Source organism: Orycteropus afer, unplaced genomic scaffold (genome assembly GCF_000298275.1).
Source record: "Orycteropus afer afer isolate SDZICR_OR568_19922 unplaced genomic scaffold, OryAfe1.0 scaffold00297, whole genome shotgun sequence".
Lineage (NCBI taxonomy): Eukaryota > Metazoa > Chordata > Mammalia > Tubulidentata > Orycteropodidae > Orycteropus > Orycteropus afer.
This window is the reverse complement of record NW_006921884.1, coordinates 1,990,886-2,005,926: the sequence shown is the minus strand read 5'-3', so window position 1 is coordinate 2,005,926 and position 15,041 is coordinate 1,990,886. Positions and strand designations below refer to the sequence as shown.

General features: G+C 36.2%; 1 protein-coding gene across 1 annotated transcript in view; it reads right to left on the bottom strand.

Moving 5' to 3' along the window:
* The window catches only part of DCLK2 (doublecortin like kinase 2), a 229,198-nt gene that overhangs the window by 184,637 nt on the left and 29,520 nt on the right, over positions 1 to 15,041 (bottom strand). Inside the window, exon 2 of the mRNA XM_007951540.2 lies at positions 13,619 to 13,956. Coding sequence (XP_007949731.1) covers positions 13,619 to 13,956 — 338 coding nt within the window. The remainder of the gene's footprint in view (positions 1 to 13,618; positions 13,957 to 15,041) is intronic.

The window sequence follows — 15,041 nt, the reverse complement described above, 5'->3', positions numbered from 1 at the left end:
GCAGTCAAGTGCCTTAGCCACTATGCTACCAGAGCTCCTAGAGAGCTTAAAAAGCTACATGCACGCCAGGGAAGAATGCATGCTCAGAAAAGACCTGAGAAAACCCTAAGCTTTAACCTACAGCTGATCTCTAAGCTCAGTGCAAGCAAGTAGCAAAGGCTAAGAAAGAATTCTAAATGGTCTACACTAAGCTTTGAAGGAGCACCCCAGCACTGAGCCAATGTGCAAAGACAGAGAGGTTTTTTGTTTGTTTGTTTGTTTGAGGGGGGTGGCTCTTGGCATTCAAAGAAATCTCCATTTAAACACTAGCTGAACACAAGTTAAAAGAACCAAACCAAACAAAACAAAACTCACTGCTGTGAGTGGGATCTGACTCATAGAGACCCCTCCTTGGGTTTCCTAGGAAATATCACTACAGAAGCCAATTGCCCAACCTTCCTTCTGAGGAATGGTTGGTGGGTTTGAACTGCCAGCCTTTTGGTTAGCACTCAAATGCCTTAGGCACTACAGAGACTTAAAAAGCCACACATAGTAGTACTGAAGGAGTTCCCCAGATCAGAGCCACCCTGCAAAAACTGGGAGAGTAGCCTTTTTCTTTTCTTGTTTCCTTGTTTCCTCTTTTCCTTCATTGTTTGGCTCTGGTGTTTTAGGAAAGTGTTTAAGGAAGTGTCTTTCAGGCCATTGGCTGAGTACAGAGAACAGAACAGCACAGAGATTTCAGCGACCATACACAACAAAGAATTTTTGCAAAAACATTACAGAAAAGTCACTAAGTACATCAATGACTGCAGCCCACAACTATCAACAACAGCAAAGCCTGAGGAAGGGAGGAAATCTGATTTCCAGATAGAATGTTTGAAATTCTCAATTTTCAACAAAATATTACAAGGCATACAAAGAAATAGAAAAGTATAGACTATTACCATATAAATAAATAAGCAGACAGAAACCATCCTTGAGGAACCTCAGAAATTAGATTTACTAGACAAAGGCTTTAAATCAACTTTCTTAAATATGTTCAGAGAGATAAAAGAAACCATGGATCAAGAACTAGCGACATTCAAGAAAATGATACATGAATAAAAATGAGAATATTAACAAGGAGAAATAGTAAAAAGAAACCAAATAGAAATTCTGAAAATGAAAAAGCACAAATAAAATACTTAAAATGATAAATTCATTTGAGGGGTTCAATATCAGATTTAAGCAGGTAGAAGAAAGAAGTAGTGAACTTGCAGACAGGACAACTGAAATGACCTACTCTGAACAGAAGGAAATAACAAAGAATGAAGAAAAGTCAGTGGCACCTAAGGGACACCTATGGATTACCATCAAGTGTACCAATACATGCATTATGGGAGTCTCAGAAGGATAAGAAAGAAGCCAAAAGAATAGTTAAATATATAATGATTGAAAATTTCCCAAGTTTGTTGAAAGACATAAATTTATCCACCCAAGCAGCTCAACAAACTCCAAGTATGATAAACTCAAAGAGACCCACAACAAGACACTTTATAATCAAACTGTCAAAAGAGAGAGAGAATCTTGAAAGCAGAAAGAAAGAAGTAACAAAAGATTCTCAATGAGAAAACCAGTCAATTTCTCAGCAGAAGCCATGGAGACCAGGAGGCAGTGGAATCACATATTTAAAGTGCTGACAGAACATAAATGACCATAAGGTTGAAAATAAGTACTTCCTCAACTAAAGCGAACAGTAAGGCAGGACAAAACACAGGTTCCTAAATGACACTGTGATATGCAAAATTTTGAGTCCAGCACTACTTTGGGGAAGCACAGCTTTTAACAGGGTTTCAAAGGCTATAGTAAGCCCCCAAAGACTTCTGATTTACGAAATTAGCAATCTGGTCTAAATAATTTCCTATATCAGTTATACATTTTAAAATACTATACTGACTTTGTACCTATCCTTGTCTTTACCATAACATACAATGCATAAATGACCCTTTCATAAAATCTATCAAAACATGGAAAGTAATATTATCTCATATATATTGATAAAATTTGCTATCACCTGGCATTCCTGACAAAAGGAGCTCGGGTGGCGTAGTACCTAAGGCATTTGACTGCTAACCAGAAGGTTGGTGGTTCAAACCCGCCAGCTACTCTGCAGAAGGAAGACTGGTCGATTTACTTCTGTAAAGATTTACTGCCTCAGAAACCCAATGAGGGTCGCTGAGTCAGAATCGGTTCAATGGCAGTGAGGTTGGAGTTTTTTTTTTTTTTTTTTTGCATTCCTGACAGGATATGAGAATAATACAATCCCAACGTTAGCTGTCAACCCAAAGCAGTCACTTGAATTCATTAAATACCAGAAATATGCTCATGAACTTTTTGGCATCTAAACGAAGTTTATAAAGTAAACACTGAATACAGTAATAGGTCTTTTAGTTCAAGAGTAAAGTAACATTACAACATAATGTGAGCTACTCTTTAAGAAATTAATTTTCTTTTTCATTCTCCTTTAAACATAACATTTTCTAGACTAGTCAGTCAGTACCTGCCTCAGGCATGAAACAGATTCATAGGCCAATTGACTTTTCTCCTTTCATTACACTAATTTCTAGAAAAGACTAGCAAAGGCAGAGGTAGGACGAAGAATGCAGATAGGTCTCAATTTTCACAATAGGATTTTCACAAACTGTACATTCCTCGGGAGCACTCGTGGCTTAGTGCCTAAAGCATTTGACTGTTAACCAGACGGCTGGCAGTTCAAACCCACCAGCCACTCCTCGGAGGGAAGATTGGGCAACTTACTTCCTTAGAGATTCTGCCTCAGAAACCCAAGAAGGGGTCACTAGGAGTCGGAAACAACTCGATGGCAGTGAGTTTAGTTTGAGAGTGAGTACATTCTTCAAAGAAACAAATTAAGCACATGCACTATGCCTGCTTGCCATGAATAAACCATTCAGATGTCTCTCCCAGGTACAGAAATACTGGAGCATACACTGGTGACACTGCCTGGTGTTTGTCTATGGATTTGGCAGTATCCCTCAAACCTAAAAATACGTAAGTGCCTCCCAGTAAATCTACCTCTAGGAACTATCCTGAAGAAAGGAACTGATCCAAAGAATGTTAAAATCTAGAGGCAAAAAGATAATCAGCAGATAAAGGAATGAAAAATGGGAAATAATCCAAATGTCTAGTCACAGGTTAAATAAATTATATCTAGTCACTGAAGATTATTCAACATTCAAGTATGAAATATGAAGATTATATACCAGGGAGTTCTGGTAGCATAGTGCCTAAAGCACTTGACTGCTAACCAGAAGGCTGGTTCAAACCCACCAGCCACTCCTCGGAAGGAAGGTTGGGCAATCTACTTCCATAGTGATACTGTCTCAGAAACACAAGGAGAGGTCGCTATGAGTAGGGTCTGACTCGATGGTACATAACAACAACAATAACAAAATGGAAGAATATGATTAGCAAAGGAAATCAGCATACATAGATACATATGAAAGTTACACTGGAAGAGCTATGCGTACATATTAATTAAGTATATTAACAAAACTGTTATTAATGGGTTCCATCAAGAAGTAAGATAAAGTTGAAGACAAACGGAAGATTCAAAAGACACTTTCAACTTTTCCATTTCTCTAAATTGCTTTGGTAGCATAGTGCCTAAGGCACTTGACTGCTAACCAGAAGGCTGGCTGTTCAAACCCACCAGCCACTCCTCGGAAGGAAGATGGGGCAATCTACTTCCATAGTGATACTGCCTCAGAAACCCAAGGAGGGATTGCTATGAGTCAGGTCCGACTTGATGGCACATAACAACAACGACAACAGCAAAATTGCTTTAACTTGTACAATGAAATTTATTTATTTTACTTGGGTAGTTTCAAAAAATTAAAACAAAATCATGAATACATGAAAATATAGACAGGTAAGCCCTGGTAGCACAGTGATTAAGTGCCTGGCAACTAACCGAAAGACTGGTGATTCAAACCCACTGGTTGCTCCATGGGAGAAAGATGTGGCAGTCTGTTTCTGTTTAAGATTTACAGCCTTGGAAATCCAATGGGGCAGTTCTATTCTGTCCTATAGAGTTGCTATGAATTGGAATGAACTCAACAACATGTTTATCTTCAATTATAAAAATATAGAGTAAAAAATAAAAGGATTTTATTTTTTCCCTATATGCCCCAAACTTTCTGAACTATTACATTCTTTAATTTTAAAAAATTAATCTATAACATAAGTCACCTATTTTAAAAAAGGCTCATCTTTTTGTCAGGCAAGTAATCTCTCCTTAGCCTATTTTTCACTTCAAAAGTTCTAATGTGTGTGTCATTTCACAGTACAATTTATTATTACATACTTAATATTTACTTCAGGCAAAATTGCATCATTCTAAACTATAATTTTTTAAAATTGTCTGATTAGCTTATTAGTTATCTATCCTGTTCTTCATCATTATCACTGAAGTCTCTGACAAAGCCTAACCAAAGACCTCAGTTTCAGGAGTCACTGAGAGCTTACAACAGCAAAGAGTGCAGGGCCTAGAAGTCCAGGCACTAGGTACGGATCCCAGCTCCATCACTAGTTGTATGATCGTAAGTAAGTTACTAAATTACTCTCCCTATTTTTCCACTGTAAAGTGCTAATTGTAATATCTATTCCCCAAGGTTGCTGTGAGGATTAGTGGAGAATACAAATGTAAAGTAAATACCATGCCTGCCATAGCAATTATGCAATGAACAAAACCCAAAACAACTCATTGTCATTGAGTCAATTCTGACTTCTCATGACCCCATGTGTGTCAACAGTACAAGTGTCCTCTACAGGGTGTTCAATGGGTGATATTTTGGAAGTTTGTTGCCAGGCCTTCCTCCAGAGGCACCTCTGGGTAGACTTGAACTGCCAGCCTTTCAGTTAGCAACTGGGTCCGTTAACCCAGGGACTCTGAATGCTCAGTGAATGTTAACCGTTATTATTTTAAAAGCATATATAATAAATTTATATACAGTAATAACCAATTCTTATAATCACTGAAAAACACATTATAACAAAAAGGAAGTGCATTTCATTCACCAAGTTTTGACCCTGCATAAAATTTTACTTTGAAAAACAAACTTTAACACAATCGTTACATTTCAAGCATTACTGCAGCTTAGACATCAAAGGAACAATTAAGGAAACATGAGAGTTTACAGTAATGTCATTTTTACCTCACCTACACTTTACATTGCATAATTCGTTGTGAATTAAACTTGTTTCCCTTAAACATATCTTGTAATTCTAACAGTAATCCCTGACAGAATTTTAGTGTTTTCTTCCTGTTTCCCATTAAAAAGGAGAAGATATTATTTAAGCTGGACTTAATACAATGGACATTAGAATAGCAAAAATACAAACTTTACTTGAACACACAAAGAAGAGCATTTCAAAAAGTCTTCTCCTTTCTTACCACTTTTCAGATCACTTTTTGAGAAAAGGGGTTCACCAAACCGAAAACAAAGATTTTTCTCTGAGGTAAATCTGCTTAGAGCAAGGACCAAAACTCAAATACCATCTCTTTTCTCTCTCTCTCTCTCTCTCTTTTTTTAGTGCCTAGACTTCTTGCTGTAATGAAAATCCCACTTGTTACTCTTAATTGATTCCTTCTTGGGATAATTCTTTCATTATTTGAGATGGAAAAGGGCTATCTATACTCTTGAGTTGTGAGTATACCTGGGGCAGGACAAAACCAGTTGTCTGGATTTCTATTATCTACAACAGAAATTGCTTTCACTGGGAACAGTGTAAGGATTATCAGTCAAATTCTGTTTCATCTACTTCAAGCAAAAGTTGCACCAGGATTAAATGAATTGTAAAAAATATTTATGAACACACTACCAACCACTTGATTTTCATATAGCAATTTCTGAGAAGCAACTACTTTAAATAAGTATAGTTAGGTTATTACCAAGAAATGAAACTTCACTAGAAAATGTGATGCCAGAATATATAAATTAGGGTATAAAATAAGTATTATTTATATTATAGTACCAATGAAAGAGTTAAAACTTTTGAAAAAGTGAGAGCAGAAACTTCATAAGTTCTAAAATGGCTGACAAGTTAGAAGTGCTATCAGGGGTTGTCATGCTCTTCAAGTGGGAGGCTGCTGTGGGCCTGGGGACCCACTGCAGATGGGCATCCTAAGGCTGGCAGCAGTCCTGAAGTCTGGAAGTGTTTTACTCCAAAGCTTCAACTGCTAGCAATTTGAGTCTGTTTTGCCTCTGCCCATGACAAGAATCAACTTGTTCCAAAATTCCACAAAATATATTTCTTTTATGTTAAAACTCTGCTGTTTCTGGAAAAGCTAAAGCTAGAATTTTTTACACATGTGGAAAAAAGCTATATTTGGACATTCCAGCCCCTTAATAGAAGAATTAATTCTTTAAGAATTCCTCTCTGCTGCAGTTTCTTACAAGAAAGTCACTCTCTGACTTTCCAAAAATTTCAAAAGTAAATCTTATTTTCCTACAGAATGCCTGTAATGTAAAAGTTCAAGAAGGTTCTTTCATTTTTTTTTAAAGAAAAACATTTAAGTGAGATATTTAATCTAAAATAATTTTTAAAAACTTACATAAGAGACAATCATGCCCTCTCTTTTGGATTATTTTTTCTAGTCATCCTATTTATATACACAAAAGCTGTATATTTTAAAAGAATAATTATAGTATTACATTTAATTATTATATACCTGAGAAACCTAAAAAATTAAATCATGATTTCATATACTTCACTTTAAATACATGTAAAACCTTTTGGAATGTCTTTATTTAATCTGTGAAGTTGTACTACCTGACCATATTTCAGCTTCATACAGTGAAGAACAATAGATTGAAATCTGAGACAACAAAGGCTATAAACCATAACATTATAACATAATTGCTTCAGTTAGACAACAAGTGAACATACAGGCTATGAGAACATTATAAATTAGGAAATAAAGCTTAGCATGTGACTTAATGGATAAAAAAGTTAATATTCTAACAAGTATCATTTGGTTTCAAATCATTCCACATATTATATACCAAGATTTCTCAACCTCAGCATTATTGACATTTTAAGCAGGATGATTTCTGAAGAATTATGTTGTGGAGGGATACCCTCTGCATTGTAGTATAGCTAGTAGCCTCCCTGGTCTCTTTTCACTAGATGCCAGAATCATTCCCTACTTCCAATTGTGACAATCAAAAAATTACTTCAGACACTGCCCAATGTCCTCTAGTTTCAAGACTGCCCCTGGTTGAGAAACACTGCTTCTTATACGAAAAGAAAATCCACAATTAACATAGATAAAATCTCAGAATATGATTTTATTTTAAATGACTTCATAAAGAGACATAAAATGTACTTAACCAAGTCAGATTTTATAAACACAGTCAATGCTACTAGGAAGATGTGATTTTCCTATTCTGAAGGAAGAAAAGGTTCATAGGACATTGTTTTAATTGCGTAACAGTGACAGGCACACAACATTCCATCAAGTCTGCAATCAGGAAAGCTTCTGAGATAATCAAAATCAGATCCCATTCAGCTGATTCCAACTCTTGGCAACCATGTGTGTCAGAGTAGCACTGTGCTCTGTAGGGTTTTCAGTGGCTGAAAACCAAGGCACCTGTGGGTGTACTTGAACCTCCAACCTTTTGGTTAGCAGCCAAATATACTAACAATTTACATTACCCAAGGACCAAAAGAGAGCTAAGATCTCTTAAAATCCTAGCACAGGTTGTCACGATAGGGTCAGTGACTGTTGCCGGTGAAATGCCTAAAAATTTTTTAACATCTGTGATTATGTCAAGATCAGATTAATTCAAGATCAATAAAAGTTTTAAATCTTGGTACAAGTTTCCAGTAAAAGAACATAAAATTTAAGACAAAGTCTAACATTTTATGCAGGTATAAACCATTAACAAATCTTAGTTCATTTCTCATCTTGTTTTCTTCTAAGGAAAGCTGTCTTCTTCTGAAGAATTTGCAGAAAGAAGGTAGAACCTCCAGCCTTCTGGTAAGCAGTCAAATGCCTTAGGCACTATACCACCAGAGCGCCCAGAAAATAAATAAATAAATACTGACCATTTAAAGATTTGCATTAATCTTAAAACACAAGATAAACTTCTTAAATTATTTCAAAATACAATTTAATGTTCTATTTCTAATACATATCAACCAAAAACAGACTTGAAGTTTTAAAGAATAGCAAGTCCATCTATTGTATAATGTTGAAGTCAGCAGCAAGAAAGCTACAGCTTTAAAGAAGATACCATATACTATGGAAATGCAATATCCAAAATTGAGGCTATCAAAAAGAAAATCTGTAATTGTTTCAATGAAATATTTCATTTGAAGTTTAAATATATCTCTTTTCTTTCCATATGGAAAATAATCTTCAAGTTCTTTAAAGGATAAAGTGGTGACAAAGTGATACTTTTAACATTATCTAGCCACACACCAAAATTTTAAGCATAAACTGATGAAAACATGTTTCCATTTTTAAAGTCTAATGGAGATCAGTCTTGTTTTCTTTCTCAGTGCTTAAATTCTGGATTTTGAGTGGATGTGAGAGAGACCGAAATTCAGAACAGCAAATATTCTGATGACAAGTATAATCTAATTTTCTTCTTGATTATTTTTAAAAATAGTTTTCTTCTACTTTTCATTTTTAACACAAAATTAAAAACACATCACACAAAGTTTGTTTTTTGCTTCCATCATTTAACATTTTCCTATGTCTTTAAAAAGTATTCCTCTAAATTTAATTTTCGTGGCATAGTGCCTAAGGCATTTGACTGCTAACCTGAAAGCTGTCAGTTCAAACCCACCAGCCACTCCTCGGGAAGGAAGACTGGGCAATCTACTTCCGTAGAGATGTTGTTGTTGTTATGTGCCATCGAGTCAAACCCGACTCATAGCGACCCCTCCTTGGGTTTCCGAGGCAGTATCACTACGGAAGTAGGATTGCCCAACCTTCCTTCGGAGGAGTGGAGATACTGCCTCTTAAATCCAAGGAGGGGTCGCTATGAGTTGAATCAATTAGAGAGGAGTGTTTTTTTCTTTTTTTTGAAACAAATGAATTATATGGAAATACCATTTAACTGTTTTGCTACCTTAGGGATTTTTCAACTGTTTCCAGTATTTTGATCTTACTCTGGGATGAAAACTTTTATGCAGAATTATGTTTGCAACTCAAGTTATTACTTTAGAATAAATCCCTAGAAGTTAATTTACTCGTTTCAAATAGTATGAATATTTGTAATAGTAATATATATTAACAAATGCTTTCCATAAGCTTATGAAATTTATACTTGAGAATGCTAATTCACTGCATATTCAAAAATTAAATTTTAAAAAAGAACTATTAATTTTAAGTATTAAAAATAAATCACATTGCTTTACTTCATAGTTTTTTTATATTACCAAGACTGAACTTTTGGTATAGTTACCATTTATAGTTCCACTTTTTCAAATTGCCTATTTGGCCTTTCATCCATTTTCTCATTGTAGTGTTAACTCACTGCTGTTGAGTCAGATCCGACTCTTAGCAACCCCTCCTTGGGTTTCCGAGGTGGTATCACTATGGAAGCAGATTGCCTAACTTTCCTTCTGAGGAGTGACTGGTGGGTCTAAACCACCAGCGTTCTGGTTAGCAGTCAAATGCCTTAGGCACTATGCCACCAGAGCTCCTATTGCAGTGTTAGTCCTTTTAATATTATTACAACTCATAGCAACCCTCTAGAACAGAGCAGAACTGCCCTAGAGAATTTCTAAGGCTGTAATGTTTACAGAAGCAGACTGCCTCATGTCTCTCCTGCAGAGCAGCTGGTGGGTTCAAACCACCGACCCATTGTGGTCAGCAGCCAAGTGCTTTAACCACTATGCTACCAAAGCTCCTTTGGAAGAATGTATAGAAGAATATTAAATATTAAATAAAATATTAAATATCTTATTTTGTAGATGATTTTCAAAGAAATATTCACAGTATTCACATTCACATAACAAATATTCAAATTTGTTTGGCAATACACTGGCTTTTTGTTTCAGACAATTTTTTTTAGTAGATTAGAAAAACAGCCTTCTACTTTTAGTACTAAATAGTTAACTGAATATGGATTTTGTATTTTGTCAAATGACTCTGCAATGTTGTTTTGGGATGATGTACATATGTGTATTATGTTTTAGCCTATAGATTTCATGTGTAAACAGATATCTTAATGGTAAGCCAGTCTTTAATTTCTGGCATAAGTCCTACACTTCATAGTGTATTATTCATTAATATGTTGATCATTTTGGGTTGCTTGTGCCTTAGTTCATATTTTTTGTATATAAATATTTGTTTGGAGTCTTTTTGAAGAGAATATTTGTCTGTTAAAATATCAATGGTTACTATTTTAATTAGATATTCAACTTCTTTATTTCGCTTATACTTTCCCTGAGTATCATTCATTTGGTGATTTCCAAAGTTGAGTGTTGTACTATGTACAGCACTCTAGACTTCAAAATCTCATCTGCATTTACTGTTTATATGCCATTCTTCCAAATTTGGTGTATTTATAATTTTCATTTTGCTTTTGGTTATGGATCTTAAACATTTGTCTATATTTCCCATCTTCTCTATATCCACTGAAATGGCTATTTGACTAATTTATCAAATGAACCTTTTTTTCCTGTGGTCTAAATAATTTTCACTTACTTGCAGAGTGAATCTGAGTTTGTTCTATGCTCTTCTGTGCTATTAACTTGTTATTAATAACAACTTACTGTACACATACCTTGGAGCAGACAGCTATGCTTTCTAATCATTAATTCAATTCAATAGAATGGAAAGGTCATTACAACCCCACTACGAGTCAGAATTGATTCAACAGCAATGAGTGTGGTTTACTTGTGGTTATGATCTACAGAATTCTTAGAATTTATTCTGAAAATTTTGTTAATGTTTCAGAAAGCAACTTTGTAACTAGATCTGGTTTTATAAAATTAGAAACTACTTGTTGTTGTTGTTGTTGTTGTTAGGTGCCATGGAATTGGATCCAATTCGTAGTGATCTCTCCTTGCGTTTCTGAGGCACTATCACTATGGAAGTAGATTGCCCAACCTTCTTTCCAAGGAGTGGCTGGTGGGTTTGAACTGCCAGCCTGGTTAGCAGTCAAGTGCCTTAGGCACTACGCTACCAAAGCTCCCCAGAAACTACTTAGATAGTGTTTTATATTGCTACATTCTCAGCACTCCTGAGTCAAACACTCAAAACAAATTTAAGTATGTTATTGGGAAGGAACAAATTTAGTGTTGGAAATTGTAACTTTTAATACGATGTAGACAAAAGCAACTTAACCTTATTGAAATTAGGAAAAAAATACACTTCAAAAGCCATAGGTTTCTTTTTAGAAATGGTACTATGATCGTGGCAAAACTCAATCAATATCTGTATAACTGCTAATCAAACATTTTTGCAATTTGCCAATTTTTATATTTTTGTCCATGAGACTCCCTGGTATATACGGTTACCATAATCTCTTTTCTTTTTTTTTTTTTGTGATTTGGGTGAAACTTTACAAAGCAAATTCACTTTCCATACAGCAGTTCACACACACTTTGTCTCATGACATTGACTCCAATTCACCACAGTGCAACAGCTCCCCTCTCACATCCTCCCCATAGTTACCTCTTCCCTGTGTCCCTCCCTCCCATGCACTCCTGCCCCCTGAGCTGTCTCCCTGTGCATACACAGCCTTTCTGTTTTTCCATGTTTAATCCCTCCAAGGAGTGTATCTACCTAATGTAAATGTTCAGCTCATATGCCTGTCTTTTGTTTGGCTGAAAGCCACAGGAGTGGGTTCAATTCCAGACCGGAAGGGCAATCAGGGGCCATAGTCTCAGTGGTTTCATCAGGTTCTATCAGACCAGAAAACCTGACTCCCCCTTTTATTTTTTTTCAAATGATTTTGAGTTTTGTTCCACATTGTTCTCCCTCTCTATCCAGGATCTCCTACATTGATCCCCCTCCATGTGGTTGACAGTGGTAGCCAGGCACCATCTAGTTCTGGTCTTATAGTCGTATAGCCTGAAGATTGCATGGTGTACCAATCACTTGGACTAACTGTTTCCATGAATCTTTGGTTTTCTTCATTCTCCTTTGCTCTGGACAAGGAGAGACCCATTGTACATATAGCTTGCAAGCTTTTAAGATCCCAGTCACTCACCAAAGTAGGATGTGGAACAATGTTTTGTGTAGTATGTTATACCAATTGAGCTTAAAGTCTCCTTTGACTATGGACTATGGTCCTGAGCCCACAGATCCAACTACTCACTCCCTCTGGGTAGCTTGCTGTGCCCAAAAGTGACTACAACCTTGTCCCTTGTCAGCTCTACTATATACCTGCGAATTCTTACACAGCATACCAATATACTTGTAGAAACATTATCTGCCAACCCTACACATGGTCTTGGGCACACTCCCCTTGCACAGATATACCTAATAGTTCAGGCTGTCCACCCATCTATCCACCTGTATATCAATGTTTGCCTTTGCTGACAACACAGTACTGTATGTGCAGAAGGGTTCATCTTTGTTTTCTGTACCTCTCATGTACCTCTCTCTCTGTCTTCCTCTTCCTCAATGCCACCATGTTGATCACTCACATTTGGTACACTGCCCTTCTCTTCATCCAAGTCAATACCCATCTCTACCTATCTAACAGTGTTCCCTCTTCTTCCCTCCCATCCCTGGTAACCAACAAAAAAACATTTTCTTCCATATATAAACCTTTGCTTGACTTTTTACAATAATGGACTAATACATTATTTGTTCTTCTGTGATTGACTTATTTCACTTGGCATAACGTCTTCCAAGTTCATCCACATTATGTGGTATTTTGCAGATTCTACGTTATTCTTTAGGGTTGCACAGTACTCCACTGTATGTACCAGTTTGGTTATCCGTTCATCAGTTGATGGACACCTAGGTTGTTTCCATCTTTTGGCTACTGCAAATAGTGCTGTGATGAACATGGGTGTGCAAATACCTGTTCTTGTCCTGGCTGTCACTTTTTTCTTCCTTTTTTTTAGAAACATTGATTAATTACCTCCATTGTTCACTGTAAAATGCGTATAGACATTTCCACTAAAATACTATCTTTTAAAATGCACTTTCCATACTATATGTAAATGGGGAGGGAAGAGTTGTCTACAAATGTTAAATACCTTTAACTTTGACTCCTGTGATTTACCCAAGCCCCTAAGACTCTACTTCTCTATAGATGCTCTTGTTCTTAAACAGAGAACATCCCACTTAATGGAGGATGCTTCCTCAACTTGCATTTTTCCCTCATAAATTTACATTTTCCCTTCTAATGACCAAAAGAAGTATATGAAGGACTTCACTGCTTCACTTTTGAGGTATTTAGATAAAGGTAAGAAGCTTACATTTTTAAGATAAAGGTAAATCATTCACACTCCCCCCCACACACACACACCATACCCACAGAGAACCTTTGAGTAGAAAATTAGAGTAATTTCTAGACAATGGAATTCATATAATCAAATATGTAACTATCATGGTACAAGAAGAGTTTAAAAGATGGAGAACAAGAGGATAGAAGCATCTTACCTGCTTTCCGTCCAGTGTACAGAGCCTCTTGACCACTCCTGAGTCTAGTTTAATGGCTTCGGTGATGTCTGTTAAGACTTGTTCAAAGGAATGAGCAGTCTTTTTATTTAGAAGGATCCGTACAGCTTTTCTAGGCTTCACTCCACTTCGAATCACAGTCACTAATTTGGGTTTGATGAAATCTTTACTTTCTTTCACTTCACTTTTCACAGAGGCAGCAGCAGCAGCCAAGGATCGGGTTGTTCCACCCTTGATGTTCACAGACCAGTTCGGATTAACGTTTTTGGTATAATCAACTTTACGAAATGGTTCGTTGGATGCACACACGTAACTCTCACCTAAAAAGTAAAATCAGTTTTATTAGTATAGTTACCCTCACCATAAAAACATTTTGTCTGAAGAACAGATGCTGGAGACCTATGATATGAACTCCTAAACTTAACAAGTTCACTGAAAGGGGTTTTACGCCCTCCTTCCCCCCTTTTTGGCATTCTCCCTACCACTTTTCTTTTTAATAGCATGTAAATTGACTTTAAGAGAACAACATGAATTATATGATGAAAAGCACTGGACTAAGAGAGTAGAGTGAGACTTGGGTTCCATTCTAACTAGGTGTGTCACCTTGGATAATTCACTCCTCCACACGTTGATTCTCAGAATCATTATGTATAAACTGAAATGACTGAATCAGCTGAATTATAAAGTACTTCCTAGTTCTAAAAGCTGTTAACTAATCCAATTTAAAAATCTCATTCTGGAAGAAATAATTATATCACAAATAGTGTATTCATATAAAGAAATAAAATATATTTTCTATTTCCAATTATAGATTTCAATCCTAATGAAAGAATAATCACTACATCATCACATAGCTCAATAAATTATATTCAGCTAAAGGATCATTTCCTCAATTAAGGAACTATGAGAAAAACAAAGAGGTTTAATATGTCAAAAACACATATCTCAGACATTTTTTGTTCTTAATTAAAGAAATAAATCCAATTAGAAAGGCTAAATAGACAGTCTTTTGTATATCCACTCAAATGGTAAAGGACATTACAAAGACAACAACAAAACCTGGTGCCATAGAGTCAATTCCAACTCATAATGACCCCATAGGACAAAGCAGAACTGCCATATGGGGTTTCCAAGGCTGTAAATCTTTATAGAAGCAGAATGACCCATCTTTCTCCCAAGGAGCAGCTGGTGAGTTTGAACCACTGACCTTCACATTAGCAGCCCAGAGCTGAACCAACACACCACCAGGGCTACTCTAAAGGGACATTAAGTAGGTAAAATGATATGTTCATTGTTGTTGTTGTTGTTAAGTGCCGTCGAGTCGTTTCTGACTCATAGCGACCCCATGCACAGCAGAACGAAACACTGCCCGATCCCGCACCAGCCCCACAATCCCTGCTATACT